General features: G+C 42.5%; 1 protein-coding gene across 2 annotated transcripts in view; it reads right to left on the reverse strand.

The window, feature by feature from the left end:
• Positions 1 to 23,956, reverse strand: part of TTBK1 (tau tubulin kinase 1) — a 102,797-nt gene that overhangs the window by 73,860 nt on the left and 4,981 nt on the right. The window contains exons 2-5 of one of the 2 annotated variants that reach the window (XM_075042390.1): positions 20,219 to 20,366; positions 6,011 to 6,084; positions 2,327 to 2,467; positions 1,108 to 1,212 (exon numbers count right to left, since the gene is read on the reverse strand). In XM_075042390.1, coding sequence (XP_074898491.1) covers positions 1,108 to 1,212; positions 2,327 to 2,467; positions 6,011 to 6,084; positions 20,219 to 20,366 — 468 coding nt within the window. Of the gene's footprint in view, positions 1 to 913; positions 933 to 1,107; positions 1,213 to 2,326; positions 2,468 to 6,010; positions 6,085 to 20,218; positions 20,367 to 23,956 lie in introns of those variants that run through there. The other variant, XM_075042391.1, reaches the window with a different exon arrangement.

Raw genomic sequence — 23,956 nt, forward strand, 5'->3', positions numbered from 1 at the left:
AGAAGGGTTATCCCCAAACTAAACGGCATTGACAAGGAAGACCAGTAGTACCTAGTGTGTGTCTTTTTAAGAATAAGATGCAGACACACAACCTTCAGGGCTGCTCCCATCTACAGCTAATAAGAAAAGGCTTACAATGTCCAACTGAAAAGACTTATAAAAAAAGAAGAAAAAATAGAAGAAAAATCCCCCAGCTCTGTTTATCTGCTAAAGACACAAAATCCACTCACTGATCTTTGCTTTATTCCCACTCCCCAACCATATCCTGCACTACAGAGTCACAGTCTCACACTGTCAACCATTATCTTGCAGATGGAAAAGATGTGCAGACCAAAAGGTATAAGCCTAGGATGATAAACAGAGAGATTGTCTTGAGCCCTCCCTGCTGGCGCCGTGTTCCGAAATAAAACTAGGAATGCTCTGACTGATACCTAGAGCATCTGAAGCGTACTGCATCCTTATGAGTGACCCCAGATAACACAGTGCTGGTAAAAGGACTGAAGATAATGCACATGTCACATGGCGCAAGTTATGCCCCCTGCCCTTACCTCCCCTCCAAGCAGGCACGCTGTAATAGTCCTGCTAAGAAATCTGGACAGAGGGCAATATACACAAAACAGGCAAGGGTGAGAACAGCATTACAGGTTGCAGTTCACAGTAAGCTCAGCCTCAGAGATCAGGTCAGCCTCTAACTTTCAGCATTTTTTTCATAAAAAGCTTTAGGAACGCACCGACCTGGTTCCCCAGATCGCAGAGAACTGAACTAAACCAGTCCTCTGGGACTACAGAAATTCCATGGCCAGCACTGGCCTCACCCTGTTTGCTTGGCCATAATGTACTCAGTAAGTATTCCAAGCCTGTGGAAAACATGATTATTCTAAAGGGAAAAAAAAAAAGAAAAAAAGCCACACACCTTGTAAGACAAAAGCAAGCATTCCTTCTTAGAATCCCAACTCAGTTGAAGTCACCTGCTGCTTCTCACCTTGCAGAAAATGCAGTCCAATATAATGACCAAGCATAACAACCACAAAACAAACAAAATCACAAAATCTTTCCATGCCTAAGCAGTTGCAGAAGTGGAAAAAAAATTACTTAAAATTTACTTACTGGCCGGACTTCACCAGTAGTGTTGGTATACTGACGGGCCAGACCAAAGTCTAACATGTAGCACTTCCTATATGTTGAAGGTAAGCGGCCCATGGCAAAATTGGACTAGTGAAAGAAAGAAAGAAAGAAAAAAATCAATTTGATACTAGCAACTTGGGTAAGAGTGCATTTGTTAACAAAACTTTATCATATAGCCCCATATGCCTCTGGTGGAAACATAAGTCAAAGAGAAGAATTTTAAGATACATCTTAAACATCATGATTAGAGAATCACTGCCATGTTAAGAAGTTCACTTTGCAGATAAGTGACTGTGGAGTCTCAAAATAACTAAAATTCACATTATCTTTGCTAAATTTCAGCTGCTATGAGAAAGAGCTACATTTAACACCACTAGCTCTGCAGTTAGAGCTCCATCACTTGCATAACAGGCTGGAGTTATTGCAGACAAATGCTTCTGTTTGTGATTCAGCTACTAGCATGCATTATTCTGCCCTAACTCCCAGAATCCCCATGCGCATGAATCCCCATGCATTACCTAAATTTATTTGAACATTCAGACATCTAAAAACCACTGGGTTTGGTTCTGAGTAAATAAACTGACAACAAGCAAATGGAGCAGCTCTTTTTTAACCCCTATCTTAAAGTTATATCCTTTACCACAATGGATGGCTGCTAAAGGATTTCTGGCCAGTCACATTAGTGACTGATGCCTCACCTAGGCAGATGACCAACATTGTGACAGTGTTTCCAACACTGGAAACTGTGCTCCAATTTTTTTGGTAATTGCTAAGAAAAGATGAAGAGGACTATTTAGCTAAGTCAAATACATGAAATAGCATTTATTCAAGTCATGGGTCATAGAGCCAGACATCCTTTCTGAACCCCTTTTATAGTAATAATTGGTTGGACTCCAAACGATTGTTCAAAATTAGATTGCTTTGTCATGTGATCTTGACTGGTACAAGTCTGACTGACACCTACTAACCCACCATGAAGCAGCCTCTACTGATAAAAACTAGTTTGCTATGCACTTAAAGGAATGACAATACTACATTACTATTCTGTACTTATAGAAAATAGCCAAAGTGTTGGACAGTGCGAGTGTGCAAGGGGGCCTAAATGCCTCCACTGAGACCTGCCCATATTCAGACTGTCTTTATTGACCCAAGCAGAACAGACAGACATACAACCAAAAGGAAAATTTCCAAAACAACATACAGGCTTGATGTCACGATGCAGGAATCCCACAGAGTGAATGGCTTCTATTGATTCCAGAATCTGTTTGCCTAATCGCAGCGTTGTGCTCAGCGTGAAAGTCCCTCGAGGCTGACTCCTTCTGAGATCTGCAAGATTTCGCCCCTGAAATAATCAATAAAACACTTAAACCATCACACTAAAGCATAGCATTTCACAGCTGCAAGTTCTAACACGCATCCCCCAAAAGCAGAAATGCTAATCAGACAGGTGCTCATCTTATGCCTCCTTTATTTCTTGTATATGATCTTCCAACACCTCCTTTTAACTTTTAAGTGATGTATTTCCTGATAAGAAGATACCAGACCGTTATCTTGGGAAGTCAGCTGATGTGCTATTTGGGAAATAGGCATGGCATGGACAGCAGTGCCTCAGACTGTATGAGCCCAGCATCTCCTTACTGTTAAACCCTGACTATACAGAAGGTGATTTAAGAACAACCTTTGTCTGTTCTCTGGGCCATCTAGAGATTAAAGCAGTACAAATATGATAAGCAGGTCATGAAGCCACTATCTATTACAGCTCATAGAAGCAGTTTCATCAAAAAATCCCTAGCACACAAGTGTCTGGCTCAAGCTCAAGTCAACATTGTTGTGGCAACACCACAATGGGGAAAGGTGTCTATCAAGAGAATCATACCCAAAATCAGGAGAGGAGGATTCTTCCACTGACTTAAAAAATACTTATTAAAAAATCGGTAATTTACTTCCAGTTAATTAAATTTCTGGGGAGAAAAAAGTCTACTAGCTGTGCATGAAAATAAAGACTATTTAGCAAAAAAACCCCACACCAGACTAAACACCAGACAAATCACAGTATTCTTTGATCTCTGTCATCTCAGATTTGTCTATACCTCTTTAGATTTGTAAAGAGAAAGAAGGTGTTAAAATGAGTATATTCTATGGCAGAGTACCCCTCTAATCCACAGAACTAATGCATTTATCAACTGATCAAAAACATTAGGAATAAGAGTCCACTGTTTCAGAGAACATGCATCAAGAACAAAAGTTATAGGGACATGCTGATTATCACTATACTATAGAATCTCTTGATTCTGCTTCTGCAAAGACATACATGCTTATAATACAAGTCCAGATGTATTCAAACAAAATTCACAACAGAAGATATAAAAAAGATTCCAAACATTTGACAAGAAAACACAGATTGTTCTCCAAACCAATGAAATGCCATCCATTCATCCACCCATTTCCAGTTCTCAAGTTATTTACAGACTTTAAGGGGCCAACTGCAACTGGCTCTTTTAATGTATGACTAGTTTCTCAAATTGGTTTGACCCGTGTTTCACTTCAGGGCTCTGTCCCTTAAACAACCACACTCGATACAGGTCAGCTAATACAGATACAGCCAAGCCACAGCAACCGGCCCAGGTTTGCTCCTTAGCATGAACAAAATAAGACTAAGCTACTTCTCTAGTGCTTATCTTTTTTAATTTCTGTGACAGTTTACTAGAGGCAGCACAGATTTGTCACTGCTATCCTGAAAGATCCGAGTTGCTGAATTGACAGCAGATCTTTCTTTCCACTGTAAAGTGGTTCCTTGGACACCAACTCTCTTATCCAATGATAATAGGGAAAGGCAGATTTTTTTCACAGCCGCACACTGAAATCTGCCTTAACTTTCCCTAGCTGATTTGGGAGACAGTCTCAGACACCTGCTCTCCAGAAACAACCCAAGGCACGTGAATATCCTATGCTGCCTCCAGGAAAAGACAGAAAATGAGCATTATTTTCCAAATAAACACCATCAGGCTGACTAAGAAACAGCAGATTCAATGAGTTGCAAAGCTTAGAGTGGACACCTCAGTCCCAGTGACTAAAGAGAAAGGGAGAGAACTGCAGTATACAACAGTCAGAGGGACACATGATAAACCATGTCTCAGCAGACCTTGAAGTTGAAGGAGAAGTTTAGCCTGAAGAGTGATGGTGCAAAACTAGCTAATGCTTTAAGTATCAAAGTCTTCATTTGCAAATAATGAAAGGCTTTTTAGCTCTGCCTACTCTATGAGCTCAGCTACATAGTCAAGAACAGGCTAGAAAGTAAGAGATTCTCTGCAGAGTTTTTTTCCAAGGTATAGTCATCTTCATCAGGCTTGTTAAGGACAGGATTGGGGGGTTAGAAGCCTTGCTGTTCCATGAGCTCCAGATTAGCTCTTTCAAGAATCATATTCACACTCACACTGCAGCAGCAGCAATAGCCAGGGCTGGTTAGAGAGCAAAAGGTTTTTTCTATCTGTAACAGCAGTTAGGATGCCAGCAGTGCATAAAAGGCAAACCCAAGCACCAGGAATTTACCGGTTTTATATTTCTGCCTTGTAGTAGAACTATGCTTCAAAAGAATCAAAAGTTTACTTTAAAGAAGTACTGGGGTCTGCTGGTGTCTATTTTACTTCAATCAGCATTCACCAATCAAAAATAACCTGCCAGTTTATGCAGCAGCTTACTTCTCATTACTTAGTGCTTCAACCTTCCCACTTTCCGTCGGCATGTTCTATCACCCAAGTTACACATAAAGAAACATGACATGGGCTGGAAGGTCTTCAGGGGAAGGGTAGGCTTGTATTGTATAATCACACAGTGCTTTGCACAGCAAAGCCCTGATCATACAAGCTGCAAGAGAGATAGGACAAGTTCCCTGTCAACTCTTATGACAGGTGCTGAAACAGGCCAGCTTCCAAGGCAACTGTGTCAGAAAGAAGCACCTTTAGTTTGAAAGTATTCCCCTCGAGCCAGGGACAATCTCCCTCTCCTTAAAGGCCTTTCTTCCATGTGTTTTTGACTCAGCCATCTCTTCCCACTTGTTCCCCTCCAACTCTTTCTCCTGTGACTGCATGCTGTAAAAGAAAGCGCTTTCGTGAAAAAGAAAGCTGTTTTCATGACAGTACCACCATATCTGGGGTCTGAAGATCTAACTATATACGTTTTTTTGGTGAAATTTCATGCTGAACCATGCAGAGGTCCCTGCAGCTCCTGCTGTTAATGTGGCTTGTGTAGACATTCATGTAAGACTTCAGCTGGCTAACTCTGATAGGAGTAGCTGGCTGTCTAGCAGTGCAGTCCCCATGTGCTAGCTACCCAAGTATTTACCCATACTGACTTAATATCAGCAGTGTTCAAACAGGAGAAAACACTTTCACAGCAGAAGCAAAGCTACTGCTGAGCTTGGTAGAGACAGGGGAGCCAGAGATCACTCCTTTTCACAGAGAAGACTGTGCTGCTGGTGTGATACCACGGGCTCCCACCGCACTCTGAGCTCTCATACAAGACAAGTATTTTGAATGCTGCATCACAGAGCTCAGCAGGAGATATTTCAAACAGCTGCCACTGCTGTACGATACTGTGGGTAGCTCCTGCAAGCATTCTGAATCGAGTGCTTTCCCCAGAAAATTGAGAGAAAGCCATCTTAAACAGAGAAGGAGAGCTATGAAATATCTTAGCGCATCTTGACAACTGGAGCTATCCCAAGGGATATCACAGCAACATCACCCCTTCTCACTGTCTCCCATTCCACCCACTTTTTATCTACAACAAAGTCTCTACACCAGTGCTTGGCCTTGTTCTCTCACTGTAAATCCTTCCCTGTGATGCCATCTCCATGGGACAGGGTGGAGAGGGGAAGCACAGAACTCACCTGAAGCTGCATGACCACGTAATTAAATTTTTCATTCCTTCCACAGCCAATAAATCTGCAAACATGATCCTTCCCTGAAAAGAAACAGAAACATACAGAATGGAACATGAGATAACAATCCTGTGATCACGATTTTTAGAAAAATGGTTTCTGATCAAGGGCTTGTAACCATAAGTGACATCAGGCAGGGAGCTTTGCAGAACAGACTGATTTTGTTTGTACTTCTCAGTCTCGTAGCTCAGTATAGTACTGACATTCAACAAGAAAACCACCTGTGAAATAGCCATGAGTGGAAACCAGTGTCAGGGATCCTTGAATCCTCAAACTGACACAGGGCACAAGTGAGAGCGTGACAAACCAGTTTATACCACCACCACGAGCATGCAACACCACCACAGCCACCACAATCCCTGAACTAAACCACGGGTAGTGCACATGACCACATGGTTTACAGGTTCACTGGCAGCACACTTAAGCTCTTTACACCAACTTTACTCAGTAAATGCTGGCTTTTACACACCACCACTACACTTGCCTATTAGCATTGCTTACCTTGAACAGCTAAACTAATGCTACTTTAACATGGACGAACTCTAATTTTAATAGTCGGAAACATCTAGAGAAGAAAGATGCTTATGGAAAAACTCCATTGAAACATTAAAGCATTTTCATAATAAAAAGAAGGAAATAAACCTCGGCAATTTCATGTTGAGTTCTGGCGTGGTGTTAGAAGTACAAACCACACCTATTCAGGCAAAATCAAAACCAATCAGCCCCCACACCTCCCCAACACTCAGCTAGTCCTCTAGGTTCATTCTCTGTGGTACAAAAGTGCTGCTGTTGCAACGTCTACATTTCATCACATGGCACCAGGCAGGACCTAACTAAAAAAAAAAAAAAAAAAAAGGCCAAACGAACAGAGGCTGTGGTTTCAGATCCTGACCTGTAAAGGATTTGTGAGAGCGTGCTCTCTGTATTAGCAAAAGGGAAAGTATGATCCAATAGCAGGCTACTGATAACAGAGTAAAGGTTGATGCACACCACAATGGTGAACAGTTGGTGTCTGGTGGGGTTTCTAAGCAGGGAAGAGGGTGAGTATCATTACATCGCTTTACCCTGTATTTCTTTGCAGCACTTGAGCAATGGTGATCTTAATTAGTTTTTAAACCAAAGCTTATTGTTTGATACTTCCCAGTTTTAAAATAAAAAAAGGAAGAACATGAACACAGACAGAAATCAGAAACTGCACTGCCTGTAACACCCTCGGGACCCTGCTACTGCTCTCATTGTGTGCACCATAGGCATGGGGCATCAAAAACTTTTGGGGACAGCAAGATGTGACCTGGAGGGCAGCAGGAGACAAAGCAGCAGCTTTCTCACTGGAGAACCAGAGCTTTGACTGGAACAATATGTACAGCTGTGGAATATGCTCCATCCCAGGGCTCTCGGTAAGATCATATCAAGAGCCCAGCAGCATCCCACAGCAGAACACCCACACTCTCTCTCCTACCACAAGGAGATAACAGAAGTGCTGGCAACCAGAACTGGAGGGACAGAGGCCTTGGTTACCCCTTACTCCCTTTGGAAGAACAGGCTTAAAACAAACCAACCAACAAATCCTAGTATCCACCTGTATCTGGTTAGGTAAGCAGGAAGGTTATGTGGCTGCAGATCCTTCATGTCTCTGGCACAGACGTAAGGACCTTGTCCAGTTTCAGCACTGGGTGTGCAAGACCATGCTGAAACCATCAAGGAGTGTCACAAGCCACCATATTTCAGGGAAAGATACTCAACGATCAGGAAAGTACGCTCTTCAGTATACATCAGGGCAGTTTGCAGGCTCTTCCTCGATCCAAAGCCCATGTCCTGTGTGTGCCCATGAGTACTGGGTGCCACTGGTTTCCTACTCTCTACAAATTCATTGCAAATTCAGTATTGATTCTTACATACAGGTTTTTGGTTTTCTGAGCGAACTCATTGAGACACTGTCTGGATGTAGCACACATCCTGGCCTGGGCATGACCCAGAAGGGACCATCAGGTAGCCTCAACTGTCCTACATGTCTTCCAACCACGGGTCCCAAAATGGATGGCTATGCTGCCTGCCAATGTGAAGGCAGCCTCAAAGCCAGATTTGTGGCTACAAAGTCAACGCATCTGGATAACCTCAGAAAGAACCAGTTACGTTTCTTTAGGAGCTTTTGGTACCTGTGTGCTTCAGCAAACGAGCAATCTGCGCGGGTCTCAGACAGGATGGATGGGGCAGCTCAGGTCCACACTCATCCCAGACCAGACTCCTTTAAGTCCGTACAGATTGACACAGACCAGCCTGGCTTACTTACAGACATGCTCTGAGTCCTGCTTTGCTTTGTTTTGCCTTTCAGAGCACCAGGAGATGGATACTGAGGCAACAGCCAAAACAATGACTGTTTCTACTGGCAATGAGAGCTACTGTGTAGTAAAAAGGGTAAATTACTCCAACTTTTACTTGTTTTTATTGTTTTAAATCATTGCAAAGCACTGATATGCAGGACACCATGTGCTTTTTATTGCTGTAAAACTAAAGGAAAGAACATTAAAACCAAATCTCTGACAGGGAGAACCTGGCCACCTAAATAAATATTTCAGCAAAACAGGAGTGGTAGTGTCCAATAGACTTGACTATGACTTAAGGCACATCCCTGCTAATTCAGTACTGCCTCTTCTGATGTTGAGTATATTCCTGAGACTTTTTTTTTAAATCAGTTTCCTACATAACATTATTGTTTTCTGGATAACAGAATTATACAGAAAGAAAAAGCATTTAAATTTTCTATTTATTATCTTTGAGAATTGTATGCACATTTAGGCTGACAACATGCTTCCGCTTACTGTAATTTTTTAAAATTACGAACTGACAGTTCTTGATGACCTACATCCCCAAACTGACTTGATTTTATACTGAATCCTCCTTTCCAGCCTAAAGTGGGCTCATACCTGACCTGTTCGTCTTGGGAATTTAGGCTCTCCCTAGAACAGCTCTCCTATGCACTATTGTGCAACACAAGCAACATCAGGAAAAGAAGAAAAGGGGAGAGGGAAGACTGTACCAATTCCTGCATGAAACAAAAGGAATATAACAGAGTAGAGAAAGCAGGCCACATTTAGAAGTGGTGTATGTACAGCCAGCTGGTCATATAGATGGGATAAATGCCTGCAGCATCAACCCCTCTGGGTTTCTGAAGCTTTTACTCATTTTACAACTAAAGGAGGCACCAGGTTACAACTGTTCGCTCTCTCAGAGGAGTTCATGCCATGCTGAAGTAGCAGATGGAGGCTGACAGTCAGGCGTGACTTTGGGATTCCTGCAGATCAGTCCTGAGGCTGATCAGAATTATGAAGCCCACAAGAACAATCTTGTTAATAACCTCCTGTGCAGCCAGGATGATGGGACTGTCATACTTTCCTTTAAGGCAGCAGGAAATAGCCCTCTTTCCTCACACCTGCCCTCCTTAAGCATGAAGATCATAGCACAGAGAGCAGCAAAGCATGTTTCAACACAGAAGAGTAAGAAAAGGGAAAAAAAGATTTTTCAGGATATACTTAGTATGGGGAGCTTCACAACCATTTTACTGCACCAACTGCCAGATCACACTTGCTCCTTTGCTAGGCTGTTTCACTGAACAGCCACTCTGATATTACAAAAGATCGCTTTAGGAAGTAAGTCCTATATCTGTGTTTATTACCAAAACAAAGCAGCTATCTTCCAACAAAGTAAGGAACAGAGCAAGAGATTATAAAGAGTTTTGTCCTGTTAACTAACTAACATAGGTTGGTGTCACGGTTTCAGCCCAGCAGCCAACAAAGAACCATGCAGCCACCCTGGTGGGATGAGGAGGAGAAAACAGAATGAAAAGCTTGTGGGTCGAGACAAGGACAGGGAGGGATCACTCACCAATTATGGTGATGGGCAAAAGACAGACTTGACTTGGGGAAAAAAACCAAAATCAATTTAATTTGTTACCAATCAAATCAAAACAGGGTAATGGGAAGTAAAACCAAATCTTAAAACACCTTCTCCCCACACCTCCCTCCTTCCCATGCTCAACTCCACTCCCAGTTCTCTCCACCTCCTCCCACCCGGCAGCGCAGGGGGACGGGGAATGGTGGTTGGGGTCAGTTCCTCACACAGTGTTTCTGCTGCTCCTTCCTTCTCAGAGGGAGGACTCCTCACTCTTCCCCTGCTCCAGCGCAGGGTCCCTCCCACGGGAGACAGTCCTTCATGAACTTCTCCAGCGTGAGTCCTTCCCACGGGCTGCAGTTCTTCACGAACTGCTCCAGCGTGGGTCCTTCGCGTGGGCTGCAGTCCTTCAGGCACAGCCTGCTCCAGTGCAGGCTTTCCCATGGAGTCCCGGCCATCTTTGGGGGCATCCACCTGCTCCGGCGTGGGCTCCTCTCTCTCCAGGCTGCAGGTGGGCATCTGCTCCCCCACTCCCCTCCATGGGCTGGGAGGGGACAGCCTGCCATCTCACCGTGGGCTGTGGGGGCATCAACCTCCTCCGGTGCACCTCCTCCCCCTCCTTCTTCACTGATCTCGGTATCTGCACCGGGGTTTCTCTCACCTTCCAATCTCCTTCCCTGCTGCAGGTTCCCCTTCTTAAATACGTTATCCCAGAGGCGCGACCACTGTCATTGCTGATGAGCTTGGCCTTGGCCAGCGGTGGGTCCGACTTGGAGCCAGGGAAGCTTCTAGCACCTTCTCACAGGAACCACCCCTGCAACACCTCTGCCGCTACCAAAACCCCGCCACACAAACCCAAAACAGTTGGAGGAATAAGTCAGCCTGATGCTCATAAACACTGACCTGAGAAAAGTTTCAGAGAACATGTGTTTTATTTTGTTCCATATGCATTAATTTTTCCAAGCATTTAGTTAAAGCAATGTTTTAATGTTCACCCATCGAAAAATATTCTTTCTACTGCTGCCTTTAAACGAAAATGAACATAACAATCTCCCATATAATACTGGGTAAGAAATACAAATACTTTAGTTACTAAAATGGTCTTCACCATCCTTGTTCTGAAGGAACTTAAAAATTACAGTCAATAACCATGTCCTCATGTATAGAAATAACTTCAAGTATCTGGGAACCCCTTCCACCTTAGGATAGATATTCATCACCTTGTAGAGATATGATTAAACGCCCCATGTTAATACTTAAAAACTTTCATTACATGAAAAACTTTCATTACACAGCACTTAAAAAATTAAATGATGGTTTTTTTGAATGTATTTTTCCACATGGATCAATTTCAAACTGCTGGAATCGAACATTCCTGCCAATCTTCTAGTCATTTAAGTTCTTAAATATTCCTAATGTACTTTCAATACAGCAATAAAACTAATCAAATAAATACTAAGAAAGAAATATGTGATGCTGTTGCAATTTGAAGTATCTATTTTTGGTACCAGACTCCATATTTCCTGCATTTTCACTTGCAGAAAACAAATAACCACTATTCTCCCCAAAGGAGTTCAAGAATTTAATCTTTTAAATTTATGCTAAAATTATTTTGTGATTCATCTCCATAGATGAGCTGTCTCATTGCTAATAGTCCACCCAAAACACTGAAGAAACTTCTACTGCATAGATTATCATAAATCTCATGGCAATTATTGTTACTTTTATAACTGTTACCTTACCAATTCTTGCATTTCCTCTACAGTAGACCAACCCTGACATAACAGCGCGAGTCCAGCAGTGCCCACCAGGATGGTCGCAGGAAAAGGAGAATGTGACATTCAAAGAAAGTGTTAGAGAACTGGGTTTGTTCAGCCTTACGAAGGCAGCAGAGTGGGATCTAACTGCTGGTCAGAGCCAGGTAACAGAATAGTGCTGAGAAGATGGAGCCAGACTTTTCTCAGAGGCGCACAGAGGCATTGGACAGGAGCTGCAACATGGGAAATTCCCATTAGGTGTCATTTCTTTTTCACCACGAGGGTGGTCAAACCTGGACAGAGAGGCTGCAGGATCTCCATCTTTGGAGATCATTCAAAACTTCCCTGGAAAAGGCCCAAAGCAACCTGATCTATTTCTTTCTGTTTGGAGCAGGAGGTTGTACTGGAGACCTCCAGAGGTGCCCCCACCAGCCTAAATTACACTCTGGATCTGTCCATGTCAAACACTCATTTTTCTTTAAGGTCTGCCTCTTGCATCAGCAGCAACCTCTGATCTCTCTAATCACAAGCTCAGCTTAAATCCAGAATCATCAGTCAAGTTTCTTTTTATTCAGGTAATACATGAAGTATCAAAACCAACAGTATACTGCTGGCCAAAAATAACCCGCCATGGCACAGCCATCCAGCAGCTCAACCCTGAAGGCAACTGCGTAGGAAAAAGCCCAAGTGCTTAATGACATAACCCACTTGAGCACTTGGCACTGCCACGGTATCTATTATATGCACAGATGTGGACATCTAGCTATACAATTGCTCTCACTGGCATTTGGAAAGCTGCAACTATATCTCATGCTCTATGTTATAGATATAATATACATTTTACAGCTATCCTCTTTTTTATTCACCTGTCAACACCAGTATCAGGTTTATCAGCTTACCACAGATTTTGTATTGTGGGGATATTGAATTCACTTCTGTACAAATATTCTAAAGAAATGGAGGATCCATCAGGACTAGAAAATGAAATGAGAGTTATTTTTACTATCTTCTAACTTTACTTGGAAATGGTGTCTGTAGCTTGGCAAAGCTGACTAGCATACAGTTTTCTTTTCTTTGCAGTTAGCAAGTTTTATCTGGCCAGACAAACTAGCTGACTTCAGGGACTTGTCAACTCAGCTGGAGACAAGGATTTTTGAACATGAAAGAAAACAAATTCTATGCTGGAAGTAAGGCTTAAAGAACCACATCATACAATAGTAATCAACTAGGATTTAATCAACTGGGTTAGCCTTGCCAGTGCTTCTGTAATAAATGAATGAGCTAATGGACATAAAACCAAAAGGCTTCTAATCGAACCGTAAAAGGTAAAACTGCCTGACCTTGCATGGCATAATTTCCTCCACTTGTTTCCCAAGACCACTAAAAACTAAGATGAGCAACTGATAATAGATCCCACACAGGGAAAGGCAGAATAGTGAAGGAGTAAGAATTCAACACAGTCTCAAAAAAGTGTGTTTTAAATCATCCCATGTTGTTCCCACATCCCATGACACCACGGTTGACAAAGAAAACATGTGGCCCAAATGCCAGTTCATTCAAACATCCATATGACTCTTCTACATGGAAAAATGCAGTGCTGGGCAGAGAGGCCAGAGCTACATCAGGTGTATGAATCTGCCACCCTGTGATAGCCTAAAAACCTGCCAAAGGTAATTTACCCTCGTTTCCAGCCTTTACAGATAGCTTGCTTACATCAACCTAGCAAAATACTGTAGAAACATATAAAACGTGTCTATAAAAGTAACAGAAACTGAATCACAGATTGTTAAGGCACCACTTTAACATGAAAAATTCACATACACAAAAAGAAAAGACTAGGACTAGTAAATGAGAAAAAACAAGCAAGATCCCTTTTCTTCCCTTATTTTGTTAGGAAACCCTTACCTGTCCAACCCCTGGCAGTAAACGGGAAACAAGCAACACAGACCTGCTTCACTATCTGCTGTAATAAAATCAGGTACTCAAAAACTACAATGCCTGTGTCCAGGCTGCATCTTGCACAACTACTCAATATGCAGAAGATCTCTGCACTGCAGAATAAAATTCATCAGAGTCCTACGCAATGAGATTGGTTACACTGAAAAGAAGGCATTTACAAAGAAAATGACACACTGAAGAGCGCTTAGGAATATCTGGCTGCTGAGTGAGGTCAAAGGCAAGTATATGGGGCCTCGTAGCCTCAGGCCAGGGCAAAATTGTCACTGCAGATGAACAGCAAACAGTGCTCAGCACCAGAAAAATCTGGCCATTTTAACTGACAATCTGACTGTTAGGCTGCTCCAAGGAGAATCCCAGCAAAAGAAACTGAATGCCGTGGCCACATCCAGATTTTGGGGAGCCTGCGGACCAGAAGGCATCTGAAGTGCACGCCTCGCAAGCGATCTTTTTGCACCACCCTAGTCTCACAAGCCCTCAGAGTGCTCCCAGAGAGACCTATCAAGAAGTGGGTAAGGAAAAATTACTGAATTCAAAGCATCTGCTGCTGGGCCTCACACATCCCCAGCTGAGCATCTAGAGCAGACACAGTGCCTGATTTGCCATGTAAAGATGGTTTCCACACCCCTCTCTGCAACAGCCCAAAAGCTAGAGAAAATAATCCACTGGATTTAATCAGGGATACTGGTTTACTATTTCTGCAATTAAGGCTGCTGTTGGAAAGGCAGACTGACACTGAGATAGCCCAAGCCAAGCACCTCAAAATCTGTGCAAGAGCTGTTCTAACAGAGCTGTTGCATTTTGATTAACCTCAGAGACCCCAGAGATGGGAAACAGAGTCCAGATAGTATTTCACAGATGCTCCTTTGCCATCTGAACATTGCTCCACAGCAAATCCAGGGTGGGAAAAAAAGTCACAAAGAGAGCAGGCAGGTTTCTGTCTGTCTGTATTCTAAAGGGTTAGAAAAGCATTGAAGATGTGGAAAAACATCTGCTCTTCTAGAAGTGACAGGACTCTTCCTTCCACATGTTCAATCACAGGAAACCATCCCATTTTTTCTCCCCATAATTCCAAAGAACAGGAGTCTCAGAGTCCTGATTTATAATAGCAATGAGGTTTTAAAGCAAGCCCCCATACTGCCTTAAATCATTGCAGTTACCGTGTGTCAGCGTTGTTCACAGAGTGGCTTTGGGTCACGTAAACTTTTCTGAGCAAACAGACCCAGAAGCTCCGTTCCAGGTGCACACCAAACAGTCCCCAAATCCTAATGGAGACAGTCCAAACCAACAACTGGTCCCTCAGACAGGGGAACCAGATTAAAACTAACCCAAAGCAAATCCCCCAAACATATGCTGTTTATAATGTAAAATCCCCAAGCCATATATGTTGGAGATATATAGGCCTGAGCAACTGCTTCTATCCACTGATCTGCTGGTACTATACTGCTCACTAATGTAGACATAACTTAAGAGGGTGAAACACAGAAAACCCAGCCAAGACCCTTCTTGCTCTCTGGATAAGCAAGTTGCTAGTTCCCTTAGTCATACACATCTTATTTCCATCTGCTTTTTAACATATGTGATCAAAAGGCTCATCTGCACAGCAAAACACTTGCATATACAACTGAACCAGCAACCTTCTATGCTGGAGACAAGTTGTATCTGCAAGAAGAAGTATTTTGCCAATGCAGCTTAGGCTTGGTTTCAAAATGCTTCACTGCAAAGTAGAAAAGCCCAATAAATTAAAGTTATGTGCAAATGGTACAATCATATACAATTATCTCACTTAAAGATTATTTTACAGTAGTGATTAAGGTAATAAAATGAGAACTTGGCACTAAAATAGTATTCTTCTGACAGAGAAGCTGTATTCATGCAGAAGTTCCCTGTGCAGATGTGCCAAGCTACCCCTGAAACAGTTTCTGAATTTGTTATAGGTAAGATTTTCATCCCTAGTAGGGTAATTCTCTATTAGCTGTCTATAAAATAATTTTTCTTATTATCTTTTTTCATACTATCACTTTATTATCTCTATACTTACCAATTACATACACACATTTCTTATTGCTGTACACTATGAATTTTTCATATCATTTCCATATTGCTTGTTACTTATTGCACATTTTAGAGATAAATGTGTATATTAGAATCTATTACTGCAAAAGTCTAGTCTCTGATGCAGTTCCTTGGACTCTCCATGACACCCGGTACCTGGGAACTGTACAGCAGCCTTCTTCAAGGAAGGCAAATTTTCTGATCCTCCAGGTAAACTTAGTCCTGCCTACTCCTTCATCCATGGAAGGGACAGATAAGCCAGAGATAATCAAGCCCAATAGGAGTGGTGAGCAAGTCCTGTAGTCAGGGCCAAAAGGGTTGCTCAGGCTGGTGTTGATAAAGAGCAGAGGACTTTACCTACAGCAGACAGTGGGTAAACACATGGTGCGATCTCAAGTAAAAGACAGGTCCAAGGTTGTAATCTGTAGCGGTCACTGGTTCTACAAGGTATGGTTGCCTGAATGCCACCATGTGGTGAGGATCTGGAAAGAAAGACTTGTTTTCAAATGGTGACTCCCCATGGAAGAGGCCTGGCATCATGAAGGATCCCATCTGCTCGTGCTGCAATGATGATACGGGTAAAATCAGGCACTGTGGAGGATGCAGGCCTCCTTGAGCAGCAAGGACTGTAACACACATTGTGATACTGAGGTCAACATTCCTAATGGTACCAAAAAGAGAATGCAATTTCTCTGTTCCCCAAGCAAGCTTACCAACACACACTGAGAAAACAGCTTTGGTTCAACAGTGATAAGGCCCTGTCAGAAAAGGGGAGCAACAGGACAATGTAAGCCAAAGAGTGCTTGACAAAGGTGAAAAAAAATAATGTTATCTTGTGGTGCTCTGATTAGAATTGGCCAGATAGAGTAGCACCAGACAGAATGTCTTGAGCCTTTCAAGCCCAGCCTGAACAAGGAAATACTCTACAGCAACTCTGTGGGACCAAGAGGTTCTGATTTTCACTAAAATAGTTCATGGAAGGCAAGAAAAAGACAGAAATTTTGCTGGAAACTTTTTGGGTAAATGTGCAACAACAGGACAACTGAGAGTTTCAGCTCATCACCTGCTTGAGCAAGAAACTCTGTAAGCTGACTTCTCAATCATGTTTCACCCAAAGCCTACAAGGGCACCATTGCTGGTACTTCCCAGCCCCAAGACAGTATGAAGATTTGGAAGGTTGGTCAGAAGATAATCTATGACCCTTGCAAGTAACACGTCAGAAAGAACTTTGCCTTTGGCAAAGACATTAATATCTAAACAGATAAAGAAAAAGCACTATACAGCTAGAAAAATCAAATCAAGAGCAGAACAGAATGATGCTACAGGGCAGTTGAGAGATACTGAAGTGGCAGTGATCTCACATAGCCAAGCACAAGTATCACAGAACCGTTTACGTTGGAAGGGACCTCTTGAGATCACCTAGTCCACTTCCCCTGTTCAAGCAGAGACAGCTAGAGCAGGTTGTCCAGGGCCACATCCAGCTGGGTTTTTAATATCTCCAAGGACAGAGACTCCATAACGTCTCTCCGCAACCTGTGCCAGTGTTTGACCACCCTCACAGTAAAAAAAAGTGACTACCCTCACAGTAGAAAACCACACACAGTGTTTATTAGAAGGTATAGAGACTCTCTTAGAAGAGTCATTAACTGATTCGTTCCCCAGTTGTTCTGTGTGGACTGCCAGTGCAGAAGGGACATTGTGAGGGACCTGCAGCTGTGTTCCTTATGTGGCTATTCCAGAAAGTGTCCCAGAAAGTCTGACTGTTGGCAACAGCCTGCAGTCCAAACCGATCAGGAGCTACTGCACTGAGAGGTCGGGCTGCACCCAAATCAGGTTCTGAAATAGGTCTGCAGTATGGGCTAATGGCCAGCCTCTTCTATCCCAAACTCTGTGAAGCTCTAGCTACTTGCAAGACCCTGATGACAAGCTCTGAAAAGAGCAGCAACTCATTAGTCCTTTAATGCTGGTGTGATACCTAAATAGAAAACAGTAAAGCCACACTATTTAAGAACTGCAATGCTCAATTCTACCAGAAAAGTACAGAGGAATTTTAGACAACACTGTTCCCTCACTTTTCACCTGGAAAACCATGAACCAACTATATCACCTATGGCAATACCAACTTCCTCCATCCACCAGCTGGTTGGATAAAATCAGAATCTCCCTTTGTGAAATGTTTCTCACGTCTTCACAACAGCTCACAAAGAAAACATACACAATACATGAGTCCCCACTGTCTCAACCTTATTTATTATTTTAACTTTATCATTTATTTCAGTAAGGCATTTGGGGATTAACCTTGAACCAAAAAAGCTAAATTCTTCACAGAACAGCTTGATTTGTAAAAATATGGCTGAAGCAATTTGTCATTCTTAAATGCAGGTTAGCTGATGCATAGCCAATTCTGCTTCTTCTGTCTTTTCTGTCCCTTAATATTTGCTAACTGCTTTGCCAAGGGACTTTCCTAATTCCACATGCCACCACTCCTTCTCCCGTTACTTGGATCATGCTGTGGACAACTGCGGGTGTTTTTTCAAGCATTTGGTATTCTCAGCTATTTTCCAGAAATAAACACTGGCGGCAAAGCACGAATATTAGTCAAGTCCTTGCACATTTTCTGATGCTAGTTCTGATTTGGTGACTTCAGGTCATTCCTTTCAAGCATTCTCTGCCCTGGAAGTAACACATATTGACACTAGCCAGCATGATAGCATTGCCTCTTGGTAATCAGCTGTTCTACACAGTCACACCCTCTCTTAATTCAGAGCAGTTCCAAGTATACAACCAAATGAAAAAAACGAAATCTCTGCCTTGCTTGCCCTCACTACATTGCTTTCAGACCTCAGCCACCTGCTCTGCTGTTCTCTGGGAGCTCTATGTATCCAAGCCTTTCACGGATCAACAGAAAGCTTCCTCCTAACAACCTGGGTTGATTTCTCCTTTGTTTCAGTTCTCTTTACACAGAGCAGCTGCACCTATTACAATACAGTGTATTCAAAAAAGGCCTTATCAGTCCTCCTCTTAGAAGTGCTGAACTGTGGAAAACTATTTGACCTTCAAAAATAATTCACTGACTTTTACCTAGAGGCTATCTGTCACAAACATTGAGTAACACCAGTTCCACAAGACCTACAACAGTCTTACCCTCCAATTCAATCATATCTCTGGAGATTTTGTGCAAGGGCAGAGGTATAGACACTGACATAGGGCCATAACGCTATCTCTGAAACATGCGCCCTGGTGATAAGGGCTCACTGCTTCATGGGAAGGCATTTCCTCAGCCCACGTGGGAATCCTGCAAAAAGGAACATGCCCTTAAAGACATATTATATAGAACATGTAAACTGTACCTGTCAATAGCTGGCCTTGCCTTCACAAGGAAATCCATGCACAATGCACTTCAGCAAACAGTTCTCAGTTCCTCAAAGGCAGATTTGGAAATTCCTTATTTACGTCCTCCCCTAGCAATCAGTTTTTAGTAGAAGCCCCCTCACCGTTCCTTCAGCCAGGAACAACTGCAGCGAGACTGCTCCCTTGCACCCTTTGGTGTTAAACTGTATCTCATCAGCATCGCAAAAGCCTTTGGGATACCGACTGGCTTCTTTCACCCTATTCTACTAGTTCACTCCTGAGAATGACTGCGACTTTAAAGATCAGCAGAGGAAGTTTTAACTTTCAGCCTTAATTTCACCTGAGCACACAGAAAACAGTGTTCTGGCATAAGGCAAGTACCCCTTCAGTGTAATTTCTTAAGTGGAAGCAGGGTTGGACATGAGTCAAGGAAGGCTCCCATTTTGCTGCTTCCCAGTCAGTTTGAAACCTGCTTTTAAGCTTTGCTTAGGTTCAACTATAGAAATCAATGGTCCTAGGGCTGACTTCCACATCCAAACCAATATAAAACTGCGTTAGGGAAAATTAAGAATAGGCATATCATTCCAATTAACATAATTCAAAACCACCACTCCCAAAACTAGAAGACCTAAAAATCACTTCACATTTTGCTTTCAGGACAGTCATGTACATGACAAATTAACCAGCTGCCAGTTTCCTTATACTTCACATTATCCACTTTTTGCACTCATCTACTAATCAACCATTTTACTTGGAGACTCCATGATGCTCACAGTGCTATAGTCACAAACGTTGCCCCAATCTTCTGGGAGGCAATCAGCTACCCTCATTTCTTAGTCAGACATCGCTTGGTCTGTTCCTTATTATCTGATCAGCATCGCTAGACTGCACAGACCAGTGTACCAATAGTTCAGTTTAAGTCTCCCCATTGTTCTTATAGCCTGGCTGACAGAAATAGTCCCTGTAGTTGGAACTCACTTGAGTAGGACGCTTTGCAGAATGCAATAACTTTCTGAGCTGAATGAACTAATGTAACATCACATATAGATAGAAGCTGAAGAGAAAATTATAAAAAACATATGCAACTTCGGATTCTAATTGTTAACATGCACGGTGACCTTTAGCAGTTCCAAAGAGCTTTCTGCCTTACCTTGCAGCTTTTTCAGGACAGCCACTTCCATCTTGAGAACTTGTTTGGGCTGCTGAGCTGATTCCACCTTCAAGGCCACATTCTCACGGGTCAGCAGATCCATTGCCTCATAGATCTCCCCAAAGCCACCGCCACCAATCTTCTTCAACTAGAAAAGTACAAAGAGGTTTGGTACAATGTATAAGAGAGACAACATCAAATTGGCTCTCCCCAAGCCAGGCACTAGCTTCTTTACTGCAGAGGGAGAACAAACTCAGCTCCCAATCTGTGCTGTGCCTGAATACCTTCACTGCACAGCTAGGCAAAAGCCCAGCTACCCACTTGACTGTGCTATGTATAAATTCTTCGCTGTAACAACAAAGAACAAGCCTAGCAAGTGATGACACGTGATACATTAAAAAGCAAATGATAACGCCTATTAGCTCAATAATGTTCCTGCCAAAATTCAAGGAAAGACCCTTCAAGGAGATAGTAGAACCACTATCTAGACCACAGTAGATAAAAACTGTCAATTCCTTTCAACAAACATCTCTGCAGTAAAACACAATCATGGTAGCTGGAACTAATGCTTTCAAGAAATAAGTTAAATGAAGTTTACATCTCATTCACAGGATTTTAAATACAGAACAAAACATCCACGGTAATATTTTACAGGATGCTTGACCTGCTCTGCTACTGAGGTTACTTCAGTATCACATTTCAGAGAACTGTCAACTGCATTACCCCAAAACAGTTACATACAAGCTGCAGGTACAACTCCATTGTTTCTCATTTTCTCTTTTTTTTAATTTTTAATTTTAAAACACACCAAATGATGCTTTTTGTGTCTCTGAGCAAAATTAAAGACTGTTTCACAATAGAAGGATATCACTACTTGGAAATCAAAACAATTTCAATTGACATAAACTCAAAGCTAAAGATGTCTAAGTTTCAGCATATTTGATATGCACCTACTAGAGATAGATCGTCTGCCTGTTCTAGAGTAGCCACCCACTCAGAGAGCAAGCTGGAATCCTCTGCCTTTCCTGGAAGGTGATTCCTTGATTCCCCTTCTGCTGAGACTTGACAGCATATGCACATATAGTTATACATATGCATGTATAAGACAGACTCCTAATGTGTTGTAAGTGTCAATGTCTATGCCAGGAAAATAATTTTATATTTGTTTCTCTTGGATATATCTAAAGCATACTATGCTGCCCAGGAACAAATTCAGGTTTACAGCAGAGCTAGATCAGGGCTCCTTTGATCTGCTTAGCATTTGTTCATTGAACCTTGCTGCAGAGCCCTTTCCTTCAGCATTTTGTGTTCCCTCTGTTCACAAGTGCTCAGGAAGCCCCAAGCGCTGCTTCTTTCCAACAGCAGCAATAACACTTGAAGGGAAAAAGAAGTTTAAATCAGGCAGATAGTCAAACATGTATCTTACACAACGTTTAATGAGGTTTAGATGATATTTTAGTGTCTTCTGCTCCACAGAAGGCCTGTCCTGTGCATCTGTCCAGTTTGCTGAACAAAGGGCCCTGCCTCTCAAGGGCAGGGGTTTTTTTCCTTCTTAAGGTGACCCAAACCATTTGCTTTTCTAGCTCCCAGGTCAAGAAAAACAGCTCTGCATGAAGAAGGTGCTATTTTCCATATTAACAGCCTGACTATTGTCTCTGAACCCTTTGAGAGTTGCTGTCCAAAGCCATTCTTCTCCTTTTACTTGTTTTCACTCACAACCTTCCACTGGGCTAAACAGGCATATTCGTACAGTAAACAGCCCAATAAAGTAGGTCACCACATATTATTCATAAATTATTACAGTGCAGCCCTACTTCTACTTAGAAATTCACACTAAATGAGCTGGCTACTAAAAAATCTTTCTATCAAAACAATGCTCCCTTCAGCATAGCAACAACATGCCAGCTAATACCTCAGGATTCAGTACACAAGATTTTCTGTTGCCTGATGTATTAATGACACAGAAGGGAAAGGGACAGTAAAAGCTGCAGAAGGCAAGAAGTTTAGTCAGGATCTGGAAGGACTTTGAGGAAGATTAAAAAAGTCTCAGTGAGAAAGTGGGTAACATAACAAGCAAAAGTCAACAGTAATAAATATAACACAACATAGCTGGAATGGAGAAGAAACATAGGCTACCCAAACATCTTGCTGGGCTGCAAATTCAAGAAATGGATCTGGGGAGAAATACTGCTGAGCCAGCACGAAAGCACACATTGATCCTTTTCCATTCACTGGCCTTAACAGGGACAGCTCTCACATCCAACACAGTTGTCAAAATGCAAAGCTACTACAATATAAATGGAACAACACAGTAATATAATTGGGATAGCGGCACTATAAGGATCTGTAGGAAGGTTAGTCATGTACAATGCACAATATGGATCACCTTGCTGCTAGAGGCTTTCACTGGGTTAGGAGTGGTTCGTTTCAGGGTGAAGAGAATGATCAGGAGCCTGGAAAAATAAAGGACAGACTAGGACTGCTACCTCAGAAAGCAAAAAAGAACATGTGCATCAGAAGCAGGTTCGGGAAGGTACAGGTATTAAGACTGCTCACCTGGGAAAACAGCGAAATCAGAGGACCCATATAAGTCTACAGAGCAACAAATGCGAGATGACGTGAGATTAAGATCAGAGCTTCTACTGTATCAGAAAACTAATTTTATACACACATTCCACCCAATGGATGCACCTCACTGTCCAAGAGCCCTCAAGCTGTCTCTTCTCCCCCACATCCTTTCTCACCCTCTTATGGAAATTATTCTCTGGCATACTTTTCCCAGCTGGGACCAGATGGTCCCATTTATGATTACCAGCACTGCCATCCTCCTTGACTTTTCAGCAACATCCAGTGGCCACCGGCACCCATTTACTTTTCTTTGTTGCATAGCAAGTTGTTATCCTGCAACTCAAGGCTTTGGCTGAGGTCAGCAGCTCACCACATGGGCCTTTCTTCATTGCTTGGGTACTCTGTGGGAATTCACTGTCTAAGGTGAACTCAGCACAGCCTTCTGCTGGACACAAAGGAGAGATGGGCATATACCACTCAAGAAAATAAACAAATAATGAAACCGTTAAACAAAGTCAAAGAAGAAAAGGGAACATCTAACAAGTATCACCTAAGTGGTAATCATGAATCACCAGCCCATGCTAAGCTTCACTGCTCTGGAAATACTCTCTTCTCATCCTATTTCCTACCTTCCACCAGTCTCTTTACTGTTAAGACTGGGATACAGGCTGACAACACCAGCAGGATTCATTCTACCTAAATGCATGTGAGCTGGGTGTCCAGATTTCCCCTAGAGCCTGCGCAATCAAGTGAACAATTCATCTGATGAAACACAGGTATCTATCTGAACTTGCACACAGACAACTAAAATTAAGTAAGCGGCATCTCAGACATGATTTCAGTCCTTTCAGCATCCCACTAACAGCCAAATGACTATACAGCTCATTGCAGAGCTTCTTCCGTATTCTGAGAGGTTTCATGCCACGTTAGGTCCTTGGAGCAAACTGTTAACAAAAAGCCACTCTACTTGACCCCTCAGTGTGGCAGTCTCCAACTAGGGCATTCCAGGAATTCCCCAAACGGGACTGTCCCCCAGGACTACCGACATAAAACAGCCATGTCCTGATGGGGGAAGCAACTCCCAAAAGCCCCCCTGGATGTATCAGTAGTTACACAGGACACAGATGGCTCCCTTTGAAGTCTATTTAAAGGAGACTTCCTGAAATATTT

Source organism: Buteo buteo, chromosome 12, assembly GCF_964188355.1.
Source record: "Buteo buteo chromosome 12, bButBut1.hap1.1, whole genome shotgun sequence".
Lineage (NCBI taxonomy): Eukaryota > Metazoa > Chordata > Aves > Accipitriformes > Accipitridae > Buteo > Buteo buteo.